Source organism: Chiloscyllium punctatum, chromosome 48 (genome assembly GCF_047496795.1).
Source record: "Chiloscyllium punctatum isolate Juve2018m chromosome 48, sChiPun1.3, whole genome shotgun sequence".
Lineage (NCBI taxonomy): Eukaryota > Metazoa > Chordata > Chondrichthyes > Orectolobiformes > Hemiscylliidae > Chiloscyllium > Chiloscyllium punctatum.
The window spans coordinates 30,179,132-30,193,635 of NC_092786.1; the positions used below are offsets into that span (position 1 = coordinate 30,179,132).

Consider the following 14,504-nt stretch of genomic DNA (forward strand, 5'->3'; position numbering starts at 1 on the left):
TCATTTTATGGAGTGCCTTCCATGTGTCCCAAAACACTTTACAGCAACAGAGTGCTTTAGAACTGTGGTCAGTACTCTAATATAGGAAATGTGACAGTCAAAGTTGCCATGCTCCTACAAATAGTGATGTGCCTATGATCAGTTAACCTGTTTAATGATGTCTGAGGGATAAATGAACTGTGATATTGCTTTCACCTTTTGGATGATGTCTCTCCCTCTCCCTCTCGCTCTGCCTGTCTCTCCCTCTCGCTCTCTCTGCCTGGATGATCTCTTCAAAAACATCAGTATCACTCAGGCTGACATTTCAGAGTGTATGTGCTCAAGTGGTTGGTCTGGGTTTGGAATCTGTAACTATCAGCCGTGTTGTTTGGTATTTGAGGTTTGTGTTATGTAACGTTTGTTTTTGCAGGAGAATGAGTATTTGAGAAGTTCCCTGCTTCAGAGTCAGACCGAGATTTCCATCCTTGAAGCTGGACTGGACAAATGTAAAAATGAGCTTGCTGATCGTCTGCTTGATCAGGAACGGTAAATGAGTATTCCTTCAACTAAACAAATGAGGTTTACACTGTAATGGAGGGAGTCTTCTGAACCTGTATGAAGTGTGGGAGGATTATACTGCAATAGATACTTAATAGTGTCCTGCCTCCCCACCTATGTACGACACCCTGTCTTTACTGAAGACTCCTGGATGGTCCATCAACGAACATAGCGGATCACTAATCTTCCTGTCTGGCAAATCTCTGCTCCAAGTAGGACATGTAATGGGGAGAACACAAAAGGAAGAGCCCATGTGGGCTGCCTGCCACTTGTGTGGGGTGAGTGTGGTCAACCCTTAACCTGCAGTACTTTTACATTAATGGGATGGTACTAACATCACCGTGTCCTTTTATTTTCAATCCTGATGGTTTTCCTGCCCCACAAGACCATTTCCCTGCCCCCCCACCCCCCCAGCACCCATGATTCCCTGCACTTGACTGACAACACCTACCATTGTTCTGATTGCTGTGACATCCTGGGGCTCTCGAGGCACAGTATGACCAGCAGCCATGTCCTCCATGGCACTGCCAATTTCTGCAAATGGTGGCCTTTTGATTTGCCAGCAGCTTTCAGTTGATAGACCATCCTCCCATGGAGCCCTGTGCCAAGAGGAAAGCTTGCTTAATGGCCCAAAATCCAGCTGCCCTTCCTTCAACAAGGCAGCACCGTAGTATTATTGCTTTCTTGGCAGCACAAGACCCGCACCACACTCAACGTTTTGTCCGATATAATGATCTGCCTGTTTGACCTTCTGTTATTGTAGCTGATGGAATTATCTGCTCTGATTGTAACATGCCAGCTCTCCTTTTTTTAAAAATATGTTAGCACTTAATTCTCCTACATAATTATGCATTTATTCAAATGCTTGAATTTTCCTGTTTATTTGTCACGCTGTAGCTGTTGATCTGTATTGGGCCTCTGACCAAACTGTCTGTATCAGATTGATATTCTTATCCTGATATTTACCTCCACTAACCATCTCCAATTCTGTTCTCCACTGAAATACTGACTTCTTGCACTCCCTGATGCTGTGGCCAAGTTGTCTTGTCTTGTTTCGAGTCTCCTAACAAGCCCCCAGTTTTCATCACTCTATATTGTTGGCAACTGCTTCGGCCTGAAGCTCTGTGTTTCCATTTCAAACTTACTATCACCTGTATCCCTCACCTATTTAAGATGTTTGCTAAGACCTACATCTCTGGCAAGACTATAGGTTACAAGTCTTGATGCTGTTTTTTCTTTTGGCTACTTTTTTTTTCAGCTAATAATCCAAGGAATTGTACTGCACTGAACCTTCGTTGAGGCTATGTGAACAAAATTTTCATGTTGTTTACCTAACTTGTGTTGAAAAGATTCCCTTAAGTGATGCAAAATCAGAGCATTATAACTGGTTTTGTAACTGGTGGCGATCCTTGTTTTGAATAATTGCGTTTTTAATGTGATTTTTTGAAAATGGTTGTCGTTTGAGTGACATGCCAGAAAAACGAATTCTTTTGTTTTGCAGGAACCATGTCAGCAGCTCAGTGCTGTTCAAATGCATTGAAAACGGCAGGGATGTGATTCCTGACAGAAATTAAACTTGATCATTTTATTTAGTGACGGGTTAAGAACAGTAATCGTAGGGCCTTGGAGTCTGATGCCTTCCGAAATTTTCACCAGGGTGGTGTGTGTTGCGTGTGTGTCCTGCAGTGTCATGCAACAGCATAACCGAAGACTGAGGGGTGGATATTTTGGCCTTATTCACACAATGTTGCTGAGTTCCAATGTTGCAGTGGCAAGACACCACTTAAAACTTTGTTTTAACAATTCTATCTCCTCAACAGGGCAAAGGAAACTATCCACAAACTAACAGAAGAGAATGAGATTTCCACAAATCAGATACAGATGCTTCAGTAGGTTATATTTTATTTGAAGGATTTTAAATTTTTTAAAGGAGACAGCTAAATATGTGTGTAAAATGTTCTTTTAAAATAAAATGGAATGTTCTGCTTTTGTTTGTGCTATTGTGTACTTTGCCCTATTTGCCATCCTCCAACACAATCTGACTACACCGCAGCTAATCCATCACTCGAAGCGCTGGTACAATTGACATCGTGAAGGTTTTAACAATGCAATGTGGAGGTGGTTGCCTGACAGTGCGTAGGAGTCAATGCCCCTACCGTGTTGAACAATTTATACCATATTTCTTTTTTAGAAAGGTCTCAGGGTAATTTACCACTTTTTTGTTTTTTTTCTTCCTAAAATAAAATCTGATCAGAAAGAAGAGTAGTAAAGTACAATCATGGGTTATTTTGAATGTTCCATCAAAATGTCTCTCATCCCCAAGTTTTCAGTGCTCCTCCACTGCATTCAGTGGTATTGACTTCCCTCCTTAAACCCCTCTGAAGAGAATACAGTGAGGGTTTACCCGACTGATTCCTGGGATGGTAGAACTGGACTATGCAATGATATTGGATTGCTGTGGTGGGGTGACTTGTAGAACTTCACTGTATTTTAAATGTAAAATTACATGTGACAAATTTCTATTCTAAAAGCTCTAGCAGGACTAGACAGTGCAAACAAAGTAAGGATATTTCCAATGATCAGGGGAGTAAGGCTGGCAGATTGAGAATTGGGTAGGCCATTCATCACTCAGATGAGAATTTTTTCCAACCAGAGAACATTTGGAATTCTTTGCTACAGAAAGCAGTTGAGGCCAGAACAATTAATGTTTTCAAGAGGAATTGGATGCCTTGGGACCAAAGGGATATGGAGAGGAAAAGGGGAACAGGGGACGGAGGTGGATGATCAGCCATGATCATGTTGAATGGTGTACCAGGCTGGAAGGGCTGAATGGCCTACTTCTTCCTGTTTTGTGTCACCTTTTTTTTTCCTCCCTTAGCTAGCTATTCTTTTAGAATCACCCACTTTGTATGTCAGTTTTCACAGTATTTCTCAATTGCTGCTGTCTAGTTATGTTTGATAATTCTTCTGTGAAAATACCTTTTTGGATGTTCACCAAGTCAGGAATGATGTCAAAATACATAAGCAAAATAGGAAGTGTTGGAAATACTGAGTCAAAACGTGCGCTGGAAAAGCAGCATCTGAGGAGCAGGGCAGTCAACGTTTTGAGCATAAGCTAGCACTCCCCTCTTCCCCCCCCCCCCCGCCCCCCCCCCCCGCACACGTAGCTTATGCCTGAAACGTAGACTCTCCTGCTCCTCTGATGCTGCCTGACCGACTCTGCGTTCCAGCACCACACTTCTTGACTCTGATCTCCAGCATCTACAGATCTCACTTTCTTCTGGTCAGGCAGTGTCTGTGGAGAGAAAATCTGTTAACTTTTTTTTGTATCAATGTCCTTTATTCAGCACTCTGATCTTAAATGCATGTTATTGTTGTCCATGTCTGTTTTCTGAATAGATGAAGGAAATCACTGAGTTTTCAATGGTCTGTTGTTAACCTTCTCTTCTCTGTATTTTTTTAGAGAGGCTAATAAAGCTCTTTATGATAGTAACAATGGGTTAAGAGTTGCTTTGGAGAGGAATCACAACTCAAATAAAACTAAGGTAGGTTTTTTAAATGAAAATTTCCTATGAAAGGATCTGTTTCTTGGTAGTAATACCCAATGATTGAATCACTCAAGAATCAGAATTTTGTTCCATTAAAATTTTAGGAAGCTTTATAATAGTGGTGTTGCAGGGTAAATATGTTATTGTGTACGATTTAGATGCAAAGGAGGAATACAAAATAAAATCTTTGTCAGAACATTATTTAATTTGTTTTTCACCTTGTAGTATAGATGCAGTGACTTGTTAGCAAATTAGCATCTCCTCTCTCAGCTCGGAATACTGCAGTGAGTAACTCTCCAAAGCCATTGATAAGGCCCATGTCAGGAGTATGAATCAGTGCTCCCTATTTGCCTGGATGAGTGCAGCTCCAACAACACTCGTGAAGCTTGGCACCATCCAGGACAAAGCAACCCACTTGATTGGCACTGCATTCACTCCCTCCACCACCAATGCTCAGAAGCAGCAGCGTGTGCTATTTACAGGATACGCTGTAGAAATGTATCAAGGCTCCTTAAATGGCACCTTTCAAACTCAGCAGATACACAGGAACACCACCACTAAGAGTTCCCTTCCAAACCACTCGCCATCTGAATTGGAAACCTATCACTGTTCCTACAGTGTCACTGGGTCAAAATTGTGGAATTCCCTCCCAATGGCATTGAGTCTAGCTATAGCAAATGGACTGCAACAGTTCAAGAAGGCAGTTCAACATCTTAAGGGCACCAAAAGTGGGCAATAAGTGCTGCCTGGCCACTGATGCTCATCTCCCATGAGTAAAACCAAAGATCCCTAAAGGCAGAGAGGAAAGACTGATAATTGTTGTCCAAATGTTGCCATCTGCACTTACTATTTGACTGGCATTTCAGGACAAAATCATTTCTAAAGAGTTGGCTTTTTTTTAAATTGCAGTATTCTTTAAATGGATCTGTTCCAGAGAGAGGAGTGAAGTCAGAAATACAAAATGGAATAGTTGACACTGGCTATAGCAGGTATGGCAACTATGGTCACTATTAATCTTGGTAAGGATACCCTGAAATGTTGAAAATATGAAACCATAAAATGTTGGAGCGGTAATGTGCTGGCAATGTCATTCAGACATAGTTGGGTTAATGGCATGGGGATGTATCCTCCTTACAAATGAGTTACAAGCAGAAGGACATCCTTTTTGGTTGTTCAGTCTAGCTTTGACATTCGGTAAGATCATGGCTGATCTTTTTATATTCCAAATCCTACATTGCTAATTGTACCTGATTTTTAAATCCCTTGCCTAACTACCTCTGCCTTTAAAAAAATGTTCACTGAACCACCTTTGCCATCTTCAGAAAGAAAATTCCTCCCATTTTGATCTCCATTCTAAAAGGGGAAAGCCTAATTTTAAACAATGCCCCCTAGTTCTGGACTGGCCCACAAGACGAAACATCTTTTCCAAGATCATCTTGTCAAGACTATTCAGGGTCTTTTATACTTGAATCAAATCACCCCTCCCTCTTCTAAACCCAAATGGAAAGAAGCCCAGTATGTCTGAACTATCCTCATAGGACACACACTCATTTCAGATATCAATCTGGTAAACCTACTTCAAAGATGTGCAGGTTAGGGTGGACTGGTCATACTAAATTGCCTATAGTGTCTAGGGATGTAGAATTGCAGGCCGAGAGTAAGGGAGTAGGTTTGAATGGGCTGCTGTTTAGAGGGTCAATGTGGACTCAGTGGGATTCTTCCATGTTGTAGGGATTCTCTGATTCATCTCCAAGCATTTGCATCCATCCTTTTTAAGAAGATCAGCTTTGCATACAGTATTCAAGATACGGTCTTAACAAGTATCCTGTATAACTGAACATAAGAGTAAGGATGTTGTTTTAATTTCTCATCCTAAAGGATAGTATCCCATGAGTCTTTGGGCTGTGACTGCATGTTGACCTATTGTAACGTGCACTTGATGTTCTGGCAAACTGAAGGAAAAGCCAGTCAGAAGTGCAAGATAAAATTGTTCTCTCCGGTAGTCAAGTTAAATGAGCAGTGAACAACTTAATGAAGGTTCTGGTTCTTGTTAAATCATGCAAAAAGGTATCCCAACAACGGAAAAAGTAGTGGAAGGGATCAACACAAATTTACAAATAGCTTTTGTGGTGAAAAGCTGGACAAAGTCAGGCTGGGTTGGAGTGGAAATAAAATAATGTTGAACAAACATTGTGAGGTGGTCAACCCCCAAAAAGGACATAGGTGCAGAACAAACTGACAAACCTGGGCCTCATCCCTTTTCACCCCCAGGTCAAGGTCTGTTAAGATAAAGAACTCCCATCTGAGCATAATACATATTCTCAAAATGGTGTATTTTGTATATGGGGCTGATACAGTAGCAGAAATGAGATGGTGTGAATGTGTTTAGTGGAGAGTTTATGGTGTATGGATGGACTAGTTCAGCTGCTGTAATGCAGAGGGCCAGAGAGGTGAGTTGAAAAGTGCGGTGCTGGAAAAGCGCAGCCAGTCAGGCTGCATCCAAGGAGCGAGAGAGTTAACGTTTTGAGCATAAGCCCTTCATCAGGCCAGAGAGGAGAGGTCTACAAACTGGGGCTTGTGTGAGATTGCTCATCACTATTAGGCTTTCATTTGTTGCATTCCTGTACCCTCCCATCAAATTGAATCAATAAGTTTGGAAATACCCAAGCTTGTTTACATTTGAGCCAATGATAAAATGCCTCAACCCATTTGTCTTGAGTTGAACTCTGACCTGGACATAGGATTCAAAGGATCATTTTCTGATGTACCACAATTCCCAAGAACTGATTCTTTTCTAACCTGCTGCATATAATATCAAAATTGGTAAAACCAATATGGTCTATATTAATTTTCACTCTGCAAATGCAATTAAAATTGCAAACACAGTATTGGGTTTGTTTCTGGGAAGGTAGAATTAAAAAGTGGTGAATCTGTATTCAACTCTGATATCTTGCACAGGTTTTGAGTTTGTAATAAAACTAAAAGGGATGGAGGAAGAGGTGAGAGAGAAAATACAAAAATGGTACCAAAACTGAAATTCTAGCCATTGAGAGAGATTCAACAGGGGGCTTTCCCCTTTAGAAAAGAGAAGATTTTAAGCCGACCTCAGAAGTCTCTAAATTAGTGGATTGATCAGTTGGAAAGATTTTGGAGATCCAATGATTGGAAACTAGAGTACATGAGAGAAAATGATTTAGATGATAAAATGTTGATGTAAATTTAAATGGGATAAAGTAGCAAAGTTAGCACAGGCTGGTTGATTCTCCAGGTTTGTTTCTCTACTGTATATTGTATGTAATTCTACGTGCAGTGTTTTGAACGGCAATGAAGAATCTGTGATCTTAAATAATGATGACTCCAGACAGAGAATTTCTGAAGTAGCAAACTGGGCAGACCGATACCTGGACAGCGGTGTCTCCACGTCTCAGGACATTGTCGATTATTCCTCAGATGAATACAGCGATGATTCTCATGAAACGATGCACTACAGTTACTCGTATGTGGCCTCGGATACTGAGGTGAGCTGACCTGTTCTGTTCAAAAGTGTTTCTTTTGAGTTACAGGCATTCTGGAGTGTTTATTTTTCTCCTCACATGAAGATGGCTAATTCAGTAGATTTCAAAAGTTTCAAGAATGAGTTTCTGCAATTATCGTTTGAACCTCAAAATCTGAACTGTAGAAATTTCCAATGTTGCATAATTGTTCCTTTCCACAATGGATTCCATGGGGAGTTTTTAAAAAAAACTTTCCTTCGCACTTTCCCACTGCCGTATGTCATGTTTACTGTGCTTTCTGTCATAAGGAAGCTAGACTGTCCTGCCCAAAGGTTTGTGGGTCTTGATTTTAATTTTCACAGCTCACATGACCATCTTGGTGGAATGTTGCTGGTGTATATTGCTGATAAATGTAGAAAATTTTGAGCTATGGTTTTATCACCAGGATCTGCTAAATTTAACAAGTGTGCAAATCAGTCAGCAATTTGTGAATTGTCATCAGTTAATTGACTGTTTCATTGTTGTTAATCTGTCATTCCATTTTCTTGGAAATGTCATCTCACATCTCCCTGTAAAGCGTTTCATGAAGTTGAGGTAATTGAAGATTTTAAATGTAAACATTTTTTTCTTTTCTGCTTTTTGTTTTCTTTCTCAATTCAGTCTTTTTCTGCACCTGGTTTGCCCTAGTACTCTTGCCTTTGGACCTTTCTCAGCACTTTCCCCTGTTTTATATCTCAATCCTTAACTCGGGAATACACTCTTCACCCCATTAATCATCAAGGTCACAGCAGCTTTGTCTCCCTTAAGATCTTTCACTTTCAGTGGTTACAAGATGAAAAATAAATTCTGCTGAAAGGTGAGGAAGTAATATCTAACTGGACAGTGAGATGCCTCACGCCAGGAAATGAACAATTCAGCATTTGTTTCGTGATTTCATACAAAACATTTCTATCATTGTAACAACCAGTTGCAAAAATCTGATGTCTCCAGTCACAAAACACAGATACCACAGCTTGGCACTTCTTCAGGAAAAACTCTGAAGAGTTGCTAGGTGTTGTAAATTCATTTTTTTCTTAGGAATCTATCTGATTTGTAGATTTAAGTTTGTCAAAAAATACTGCCATGTTAATGCTAATGGTCTAATGATTAGTTGATTTCAGGGAACTGATTATTTCCGTGGTTCGATTATTTCTAAACAGTGGAACATGTAGGCTATGAGAGCAAATAATTGATTGTTACTATCAGGCAGAGTTTCAACATTGTATACAGGCAGCGCATACAGTCCCTTTTTCTTTTCAAAGGTACATATAGCACAAACACCTCCCTAACCAACCAATTTGATTTAAATGTTATTCTGACATTTGCCTGCTTCCAGGTAATTGAGTATGAATTTACTATTCTACATTTATATAAAATTATCGGAGGCCAAATCCAGCAACTCTAAATCATTGAATAGTGTAATGTTATCCATGTAAATTGGTTCTGCAAACGAAGGATTCTCTTCCAGCTGTGTCAAACTTATGGTTACTTTGTATTTGTGGGTCTACCTATAATGAGGTCTTTATTGTTTCCAGGTAAATGGTGAGGGGCACAAAGGGTTGGTGAATTCCATTTTAAGTAAGCTGTATTGACTTTTTTCATTAACTTCAAATCTTATTATACAATTAAGTTTAGGACTTTGTTCCCAATTAAATATTGAAGATCAAAGCCATTGTTTTGACATGTGACACAAATATGTTCCTTACCCACCCCATACCATCACCACCGCCACCCCTAAAACACTCATCCTAAAACCCCCCTCATTTGTTTGAATCTCTCCATAGCCTCTCTCTTCCTCCAGAGCCATAACCCTCTGAGATTGATGTTCTTCAATTCCAAGCCTTCAAAACCTACAATTTTCAGTATTCCATCATCAGCTACTGTCCTTCAGCTAGCCGAGATGTAAGATCTAGACATTCTTCTAACCCTCCATCTCCTCCCCTCCCTCCCTTCCACCACCCTCTCTTTGAGGTGCTTATTAAACCATATCACTTTGATAAAACATTTGATCACCAGCCTTAATATCATTTAATGTAGATTAGTGTCAAACGTTTGTTTTGATACAATTCACTTGCTGTTTTAGCACACAAAGGTGTGGTTGTAGACACAGAATCATAGAATCCCTACAGCGTGGAAACAGATCATTTGATCCAACAAGTCAACACCGACCCTCCAAAGTATCCCACCCAGACCTAGTCCCCTACCCTATTACTTTACATTTCCCATGACTAATGCACCAAACCTACACCTCCCTCGACACCAATGGGTAATTTAGCACGGCCAGTTCACCTAAGCTGCACCACTTTGGACAGTGGGAGGAAACTGAAGCACCCAGAGGAAACCCACGCAGACACGGGAGAATGTGCGAAAGTCACCCAAAGCTGGAATCCAACCTGTAGCTGTTGAGTCAGTGCTGCTAACCACTGAGCCACCGTGCAGACATGTTACTGAACATGTCAGGATAGAGTCAGGAATAAACCAATAAGATGACTCTGGACAAGAAGCAGCCAGGAAACCAGTGGGATTCATGTAATACAGAGCAAAGGAAAAGTGACCTTGTGGGAAGTGAATATAAAATGTGCTTTTAATGTTTGTAATAATCTCTCTGTGGACCAAGACTGTTGAATGTTTATCTGGCTGTTTCTTTTAGATGCCGGAGTTTAAATCTGAGGTGGATGGACTGCCCGGGACGTGGAAGCCATCACGGCCTGTTAGCCGTTCCAGTTCTATAGCATCATCAAGGAGACGTCTGCCAGCATTCACCTCCAAGGTAACTTCCCAACAATGACCGATGAGAAGACACCCTCTATCAGCCCTTGCCCGTGCACAATATCAATACCTTGAGCATCGCGACATTTTACCCCCTCAGCACCTTCCCAACCTAGCCAGAACCATGTGACCAGAGAGGTGAAAGGTTGAAATTTAAAAACTGAGACCAATTGGGGGGGGGGGGGGGGGTGAAAGAGAGATGTTCCACTCTGAGCCCCTTGGGTCAGAGGGCCAATTCCCATTTTTTCCCCCTAGATTAACTCCTGGGACACGCCAATTCTAATCTTTTGAATTGGGCAAACAAGACATTCCCAAAATGTATGGGAAGTCAACATTATGATGAATACGACATTGTAAATCCACGTTTTACTTTGGGAGAAGGGGGTGATGCATTTGTATTGGGGTTGCAGTTTATAAATGTTTACATCATTGCCATTTAATTGAAGTTTAATCCATTTTTGTTGACTGTGGTGCCAGCTATCAATTCCTAGAGACCCAAAATGTTCTGTTTCTAAACCTCTATCAATAAGAGCATGTTATTTTGTCTGTGATCATTCAAACTATGATGTACCAATCTGCAATGTGAAGTATTTTTATAAGTAATTTATTTGGTTTGCATTAAATTGAGGATACTGTTATTCTTAGGCTCATAAGCAGCTGCTAATCTAGCCCTTTCTGTAAGAGTTGCAGACTTGTGTTAAGTTTGCTTTTTGTTCAGGCACTCTGCTCAACCGAGAATTCACAATGAAAACTGGTGAAGAGATGAACATTACTTAAAAATGAAGATCTCTCAAACTCCAGGCTGGCTGCATTTGGCTATTGAACAGAACTTGAGTTTTCTCTTTGTTCCTGCTTGGGTCCTGCAACAGCATAATGGAAACCATAAGCTTAACTTGCAACACCTTCTAGTTTGATTTCCACAGTCTTCTGATGGATCTGTATTTGATCATTGCACCTCACTCATTATCACCCTGTGGAGTTTCTACAAGGGATGGCTTCCCATGTTAGCAGCCATTGGGAGAGGGACAGATTGGAACAGCCTGAGACTCACTAACCAGTTCCAGGTTGATGCTTTGTTGCATGTACTTAATGTATAAGTAATACTTGAATATTTCTGGGAATGCAGCAATTCTATGCTTTCATGTTGATGGGCAATATTCAAACTAGGTCGGCAATCTGAATGTGCCCAAATTAAGGAAGCATGGTAAATCTTCTCTTGAATGGAATGGTGACTGCATGGTAAACCAGCAGGCAGAACTGGTTAGACACTCAATGCCAACAATATGTGGTGTAAGTGTTTGCTCAACCTTACCCCAAGCGTGCGTTGATCCAGGCAGTAGATAATTGTTTATTTTGGGAAAGGGTCAGTGTTGATCCATTTCAGTGCTGATTTAGGGGTGCTGACCAGGATATTCCAATTGCTCTGTGTCTCCCCACTCCTGAGATGGAAATTTCACCAGGTTGTGGATGTTGGCGGGTCATGGCTTTTATTCAACTGAATGGACTGACGCTTACTTGTGAACATGCCTCCAAAGTAACAGCACTCTGGTAAGGTACAGGAGGGTGTATGCTGAATGTGGGGCTGTGCCTTAGGTGGGAGGAGAAAGTTATCAAAGAAAGCTACGCGTTTATATTGCCGGTTAGAAAGACAGCTGATTATGAGAAGATGGCTATTAGTTAACCACTAAATTTCCTTAATTGAGGGTGGGTTGAGAGTCCCAAATGAACCTTGTTGTCCAGAACCTAATTGGTGAAGTGGCAGGAAGAGGTTTTCACACAGGGTGGTGCGTGTATGGAATGAGCTGCCAGAGGAAGTGGTGGCGGCTAGTACGATTGCAATGTTTTAAAAGACATCTGGATGGGTATATGAATAGGAAGGGTTTGGAGGGATATGGGCTGGGTGCTGGCAGGTGGGACTAGATTGGGTTGGGATATCTGGTCGGCATGGACCGAAGGGTCTGTTTCCATGCTGTACATCTCTATGACTCTAAGTAACTCTTGGCTCAACTGGTCCAATATCTTCCCCCTTTTACCACACTTTGACCATCTCTAAGGAGGAGAGAAAATTCCAAAGTGTACAAAATCACTTATTCATTTCCAGACTGTTAACCTTTGGGAGTTCCTGGAAACATTTTTACTACATTTAAATATAAGCTGTTGTATATGCATGATGTATAACCTTTTTGTCATGTAAAATTAACTGAGCAGATCATCCTGCTATGATACATCTGCCTGTATCCCTGCACGTGCACCATAACACACAACCTGTGACACATCCATATTTCATCCCCCACACAGTCAGGGGATCATGATCAATTGGAGAAATTAACTGAGATCAGCAGTTCATTGTGTTGGATGCCTTACCTAATCTCTGACATTTTCTCATTGAAATTTTAGCTTCCTTTTTTTTTTAAAGAGGTAATTCAGTGATTTGAGTTCAGTTGAATTGAATTCTGATATTAGTTATTCTGATGAATCAGGACTATAAACTTCACAAAAGGAAAGTTAAAAAGAATTTAGATTCGTGCATTTTTATCAAAGAATGTTGTTTGTCTTTTCAGAACACGGGTAATGCAGTAGAGAACTCCAAACCCGATGGCCCACTCTACAGACTTGTCCTTGCTGGGGATGCTGGTTCGGGGAAATCCAGCTTTTTATTGCGTCTGTGTATGAATGAGTTTAAAGGGCATATTCCTACCACCTTGGGTAAGAGATTTATCTTTTGTAACTGCCTGATTTTGTTGTTTTAATGTGACTGTTTTAAGTGAACTGCCTTGCATTCTCAATGTTTCTGTTTGAAAGCAACAGTTCAGGTATTTACTCAACTGGTGTTGGAACAGAGGCAATAGGGGTGAGTCACCTACACCAAACGCATTTTATTTACTTGTGTTCCAGGATGCATTGAGGTTTGGAGATGTTATTAAGGGGAGAAAATTAGAGGAAGTGGTAAAGGCAAGTACAGTTACAAAGTTTGATCAGGTACATGGATAGGAAAGGTGTAGAGGGATATGAGCCCAGCATAGGCAAATGAGACTAGTTAAGGTTAGGAAACCAGGTTGGTATGGATGAGTTGGGCCAAAGAGTCATACAGCACAGAAACAGACCCTAAGTGCAGTCACTGAAGGATTGCAAAACCAGCAGTTGTAGGTCGCAAGGTTGGTTAAACCTTTTTTGGGTAGGATAGTTTAGTTCACCAGTACTGTGCTAGGAATGCAGCAAGACATGAGTTAAAATCGCACTACAGTACTTCTGAGAATTCTGAGAATATGTCTTTAAATAGAAGTAATAGAAACTCCTCAGTAAAAGTAACAATCAGTTTCTCATTATTGTCATGGAAACCCTAACTGCATTGGGAAAGGAAACCTTCTGTCTTTGCCTGCCTTATGTGGGACTCCAATCACATAGCAACTCTTAATGCTTCACTCTAACTACTCCAATGTATCAAAACTGTTACGAACTGTTGCTGAGCAAGTACCCTCATCACTGTTTTGAGGGTGACTGTTGAGGTCCAGCAAATGTTGGCCAAGCTGGCTGGCTGGTGATGCCCACTTCCTAAGAATGAATACACTTTGCATGGATGGAGTGCAACCAAGATACACCAAACCTGTCCCTGGAATGGTGGGATTGTCCTGTAAAGAGAGATAATGGCCTGTATTCTCTGAAGAAGAATTCCTGAAGAAGGGCTCAAGCCCGAAATGTCGATTCTCCTGCTCCTTGGATGCTGCCTGACCTGCTGCGCTTTTCCAGCAACACATTTTCAGCTCTGTATTCTCTTGGGCTTTGAAGGATGAGGTGGTCTTGTTGAACCCTACAAAATAATACTTAAAAGGGGTAGATAGGGTAAACGTGGTTGAGTTAGTGTTCCGAACCTGCTGGGACCATTTAAAAATAAGAGGAGTGCCATTTAAGACTGAGATTAGGAGAATATATTTTAAACTGAGGGAGGTGAATTTTTGGAATTCTGCTTTTAAAGGGATGTTGAAGTTCAGTCTGTGTATATTTAGAACATAGAACATAGAAAAATACAGCGCCCTTTGGCCCTCGATGTTGCGCCGATCCAAGCCCACCTAACCTACACTAGCCCACTATCCTCCTTATGCCTATCCAATGCCCGTTT

At 41.0% G+C, this 14,504-nt stretch overlaps 1 protein-coding gene across 2 annotated transcripts in view; it reads left to right on the forward strand.

The window, feature by feature from the left end:
* rasef2 (RAS and EF-hand domain containing 2) overlaps positions 1–14,504 on the forward strand; it is an 83,024-nt gene that overhangs the window by 57,944 nt on the left and 10,576 nt on the right. Inside the window, exons 6-12 of one of the 2 annotated variants that reach the window (XM_072564919.1) lie at positions 410–525; positions 2,358–2,426; positions 4,001–4,082; positions 4,995–5,074; positions 7,447–7,603; positions 10,269–10,388; positions 12,949–13,093. In XM_072564919.1, the coding sequence (XP_072421020.1) occupies positions 410–525; positions 2,358–2,426; positions 4,001–4,082; positions 4,995–5,074; positions 7,447–7,603; positions 10,269–10,388; positions 12,949–13,093 (769 nt within the window). Of the gene's footprint in view, positions 1–409; positions 526–2,357; positions 2,427–4,000; positions 4,083–4,994; positions 5,075–7,395; positions 7,604–10,268; positions 10,389–12,948; positions 13,094–14,504 lie in introns of both variants that reach the window. The other variant, XM_072564918.1, reaches the window with a different exon arrangement.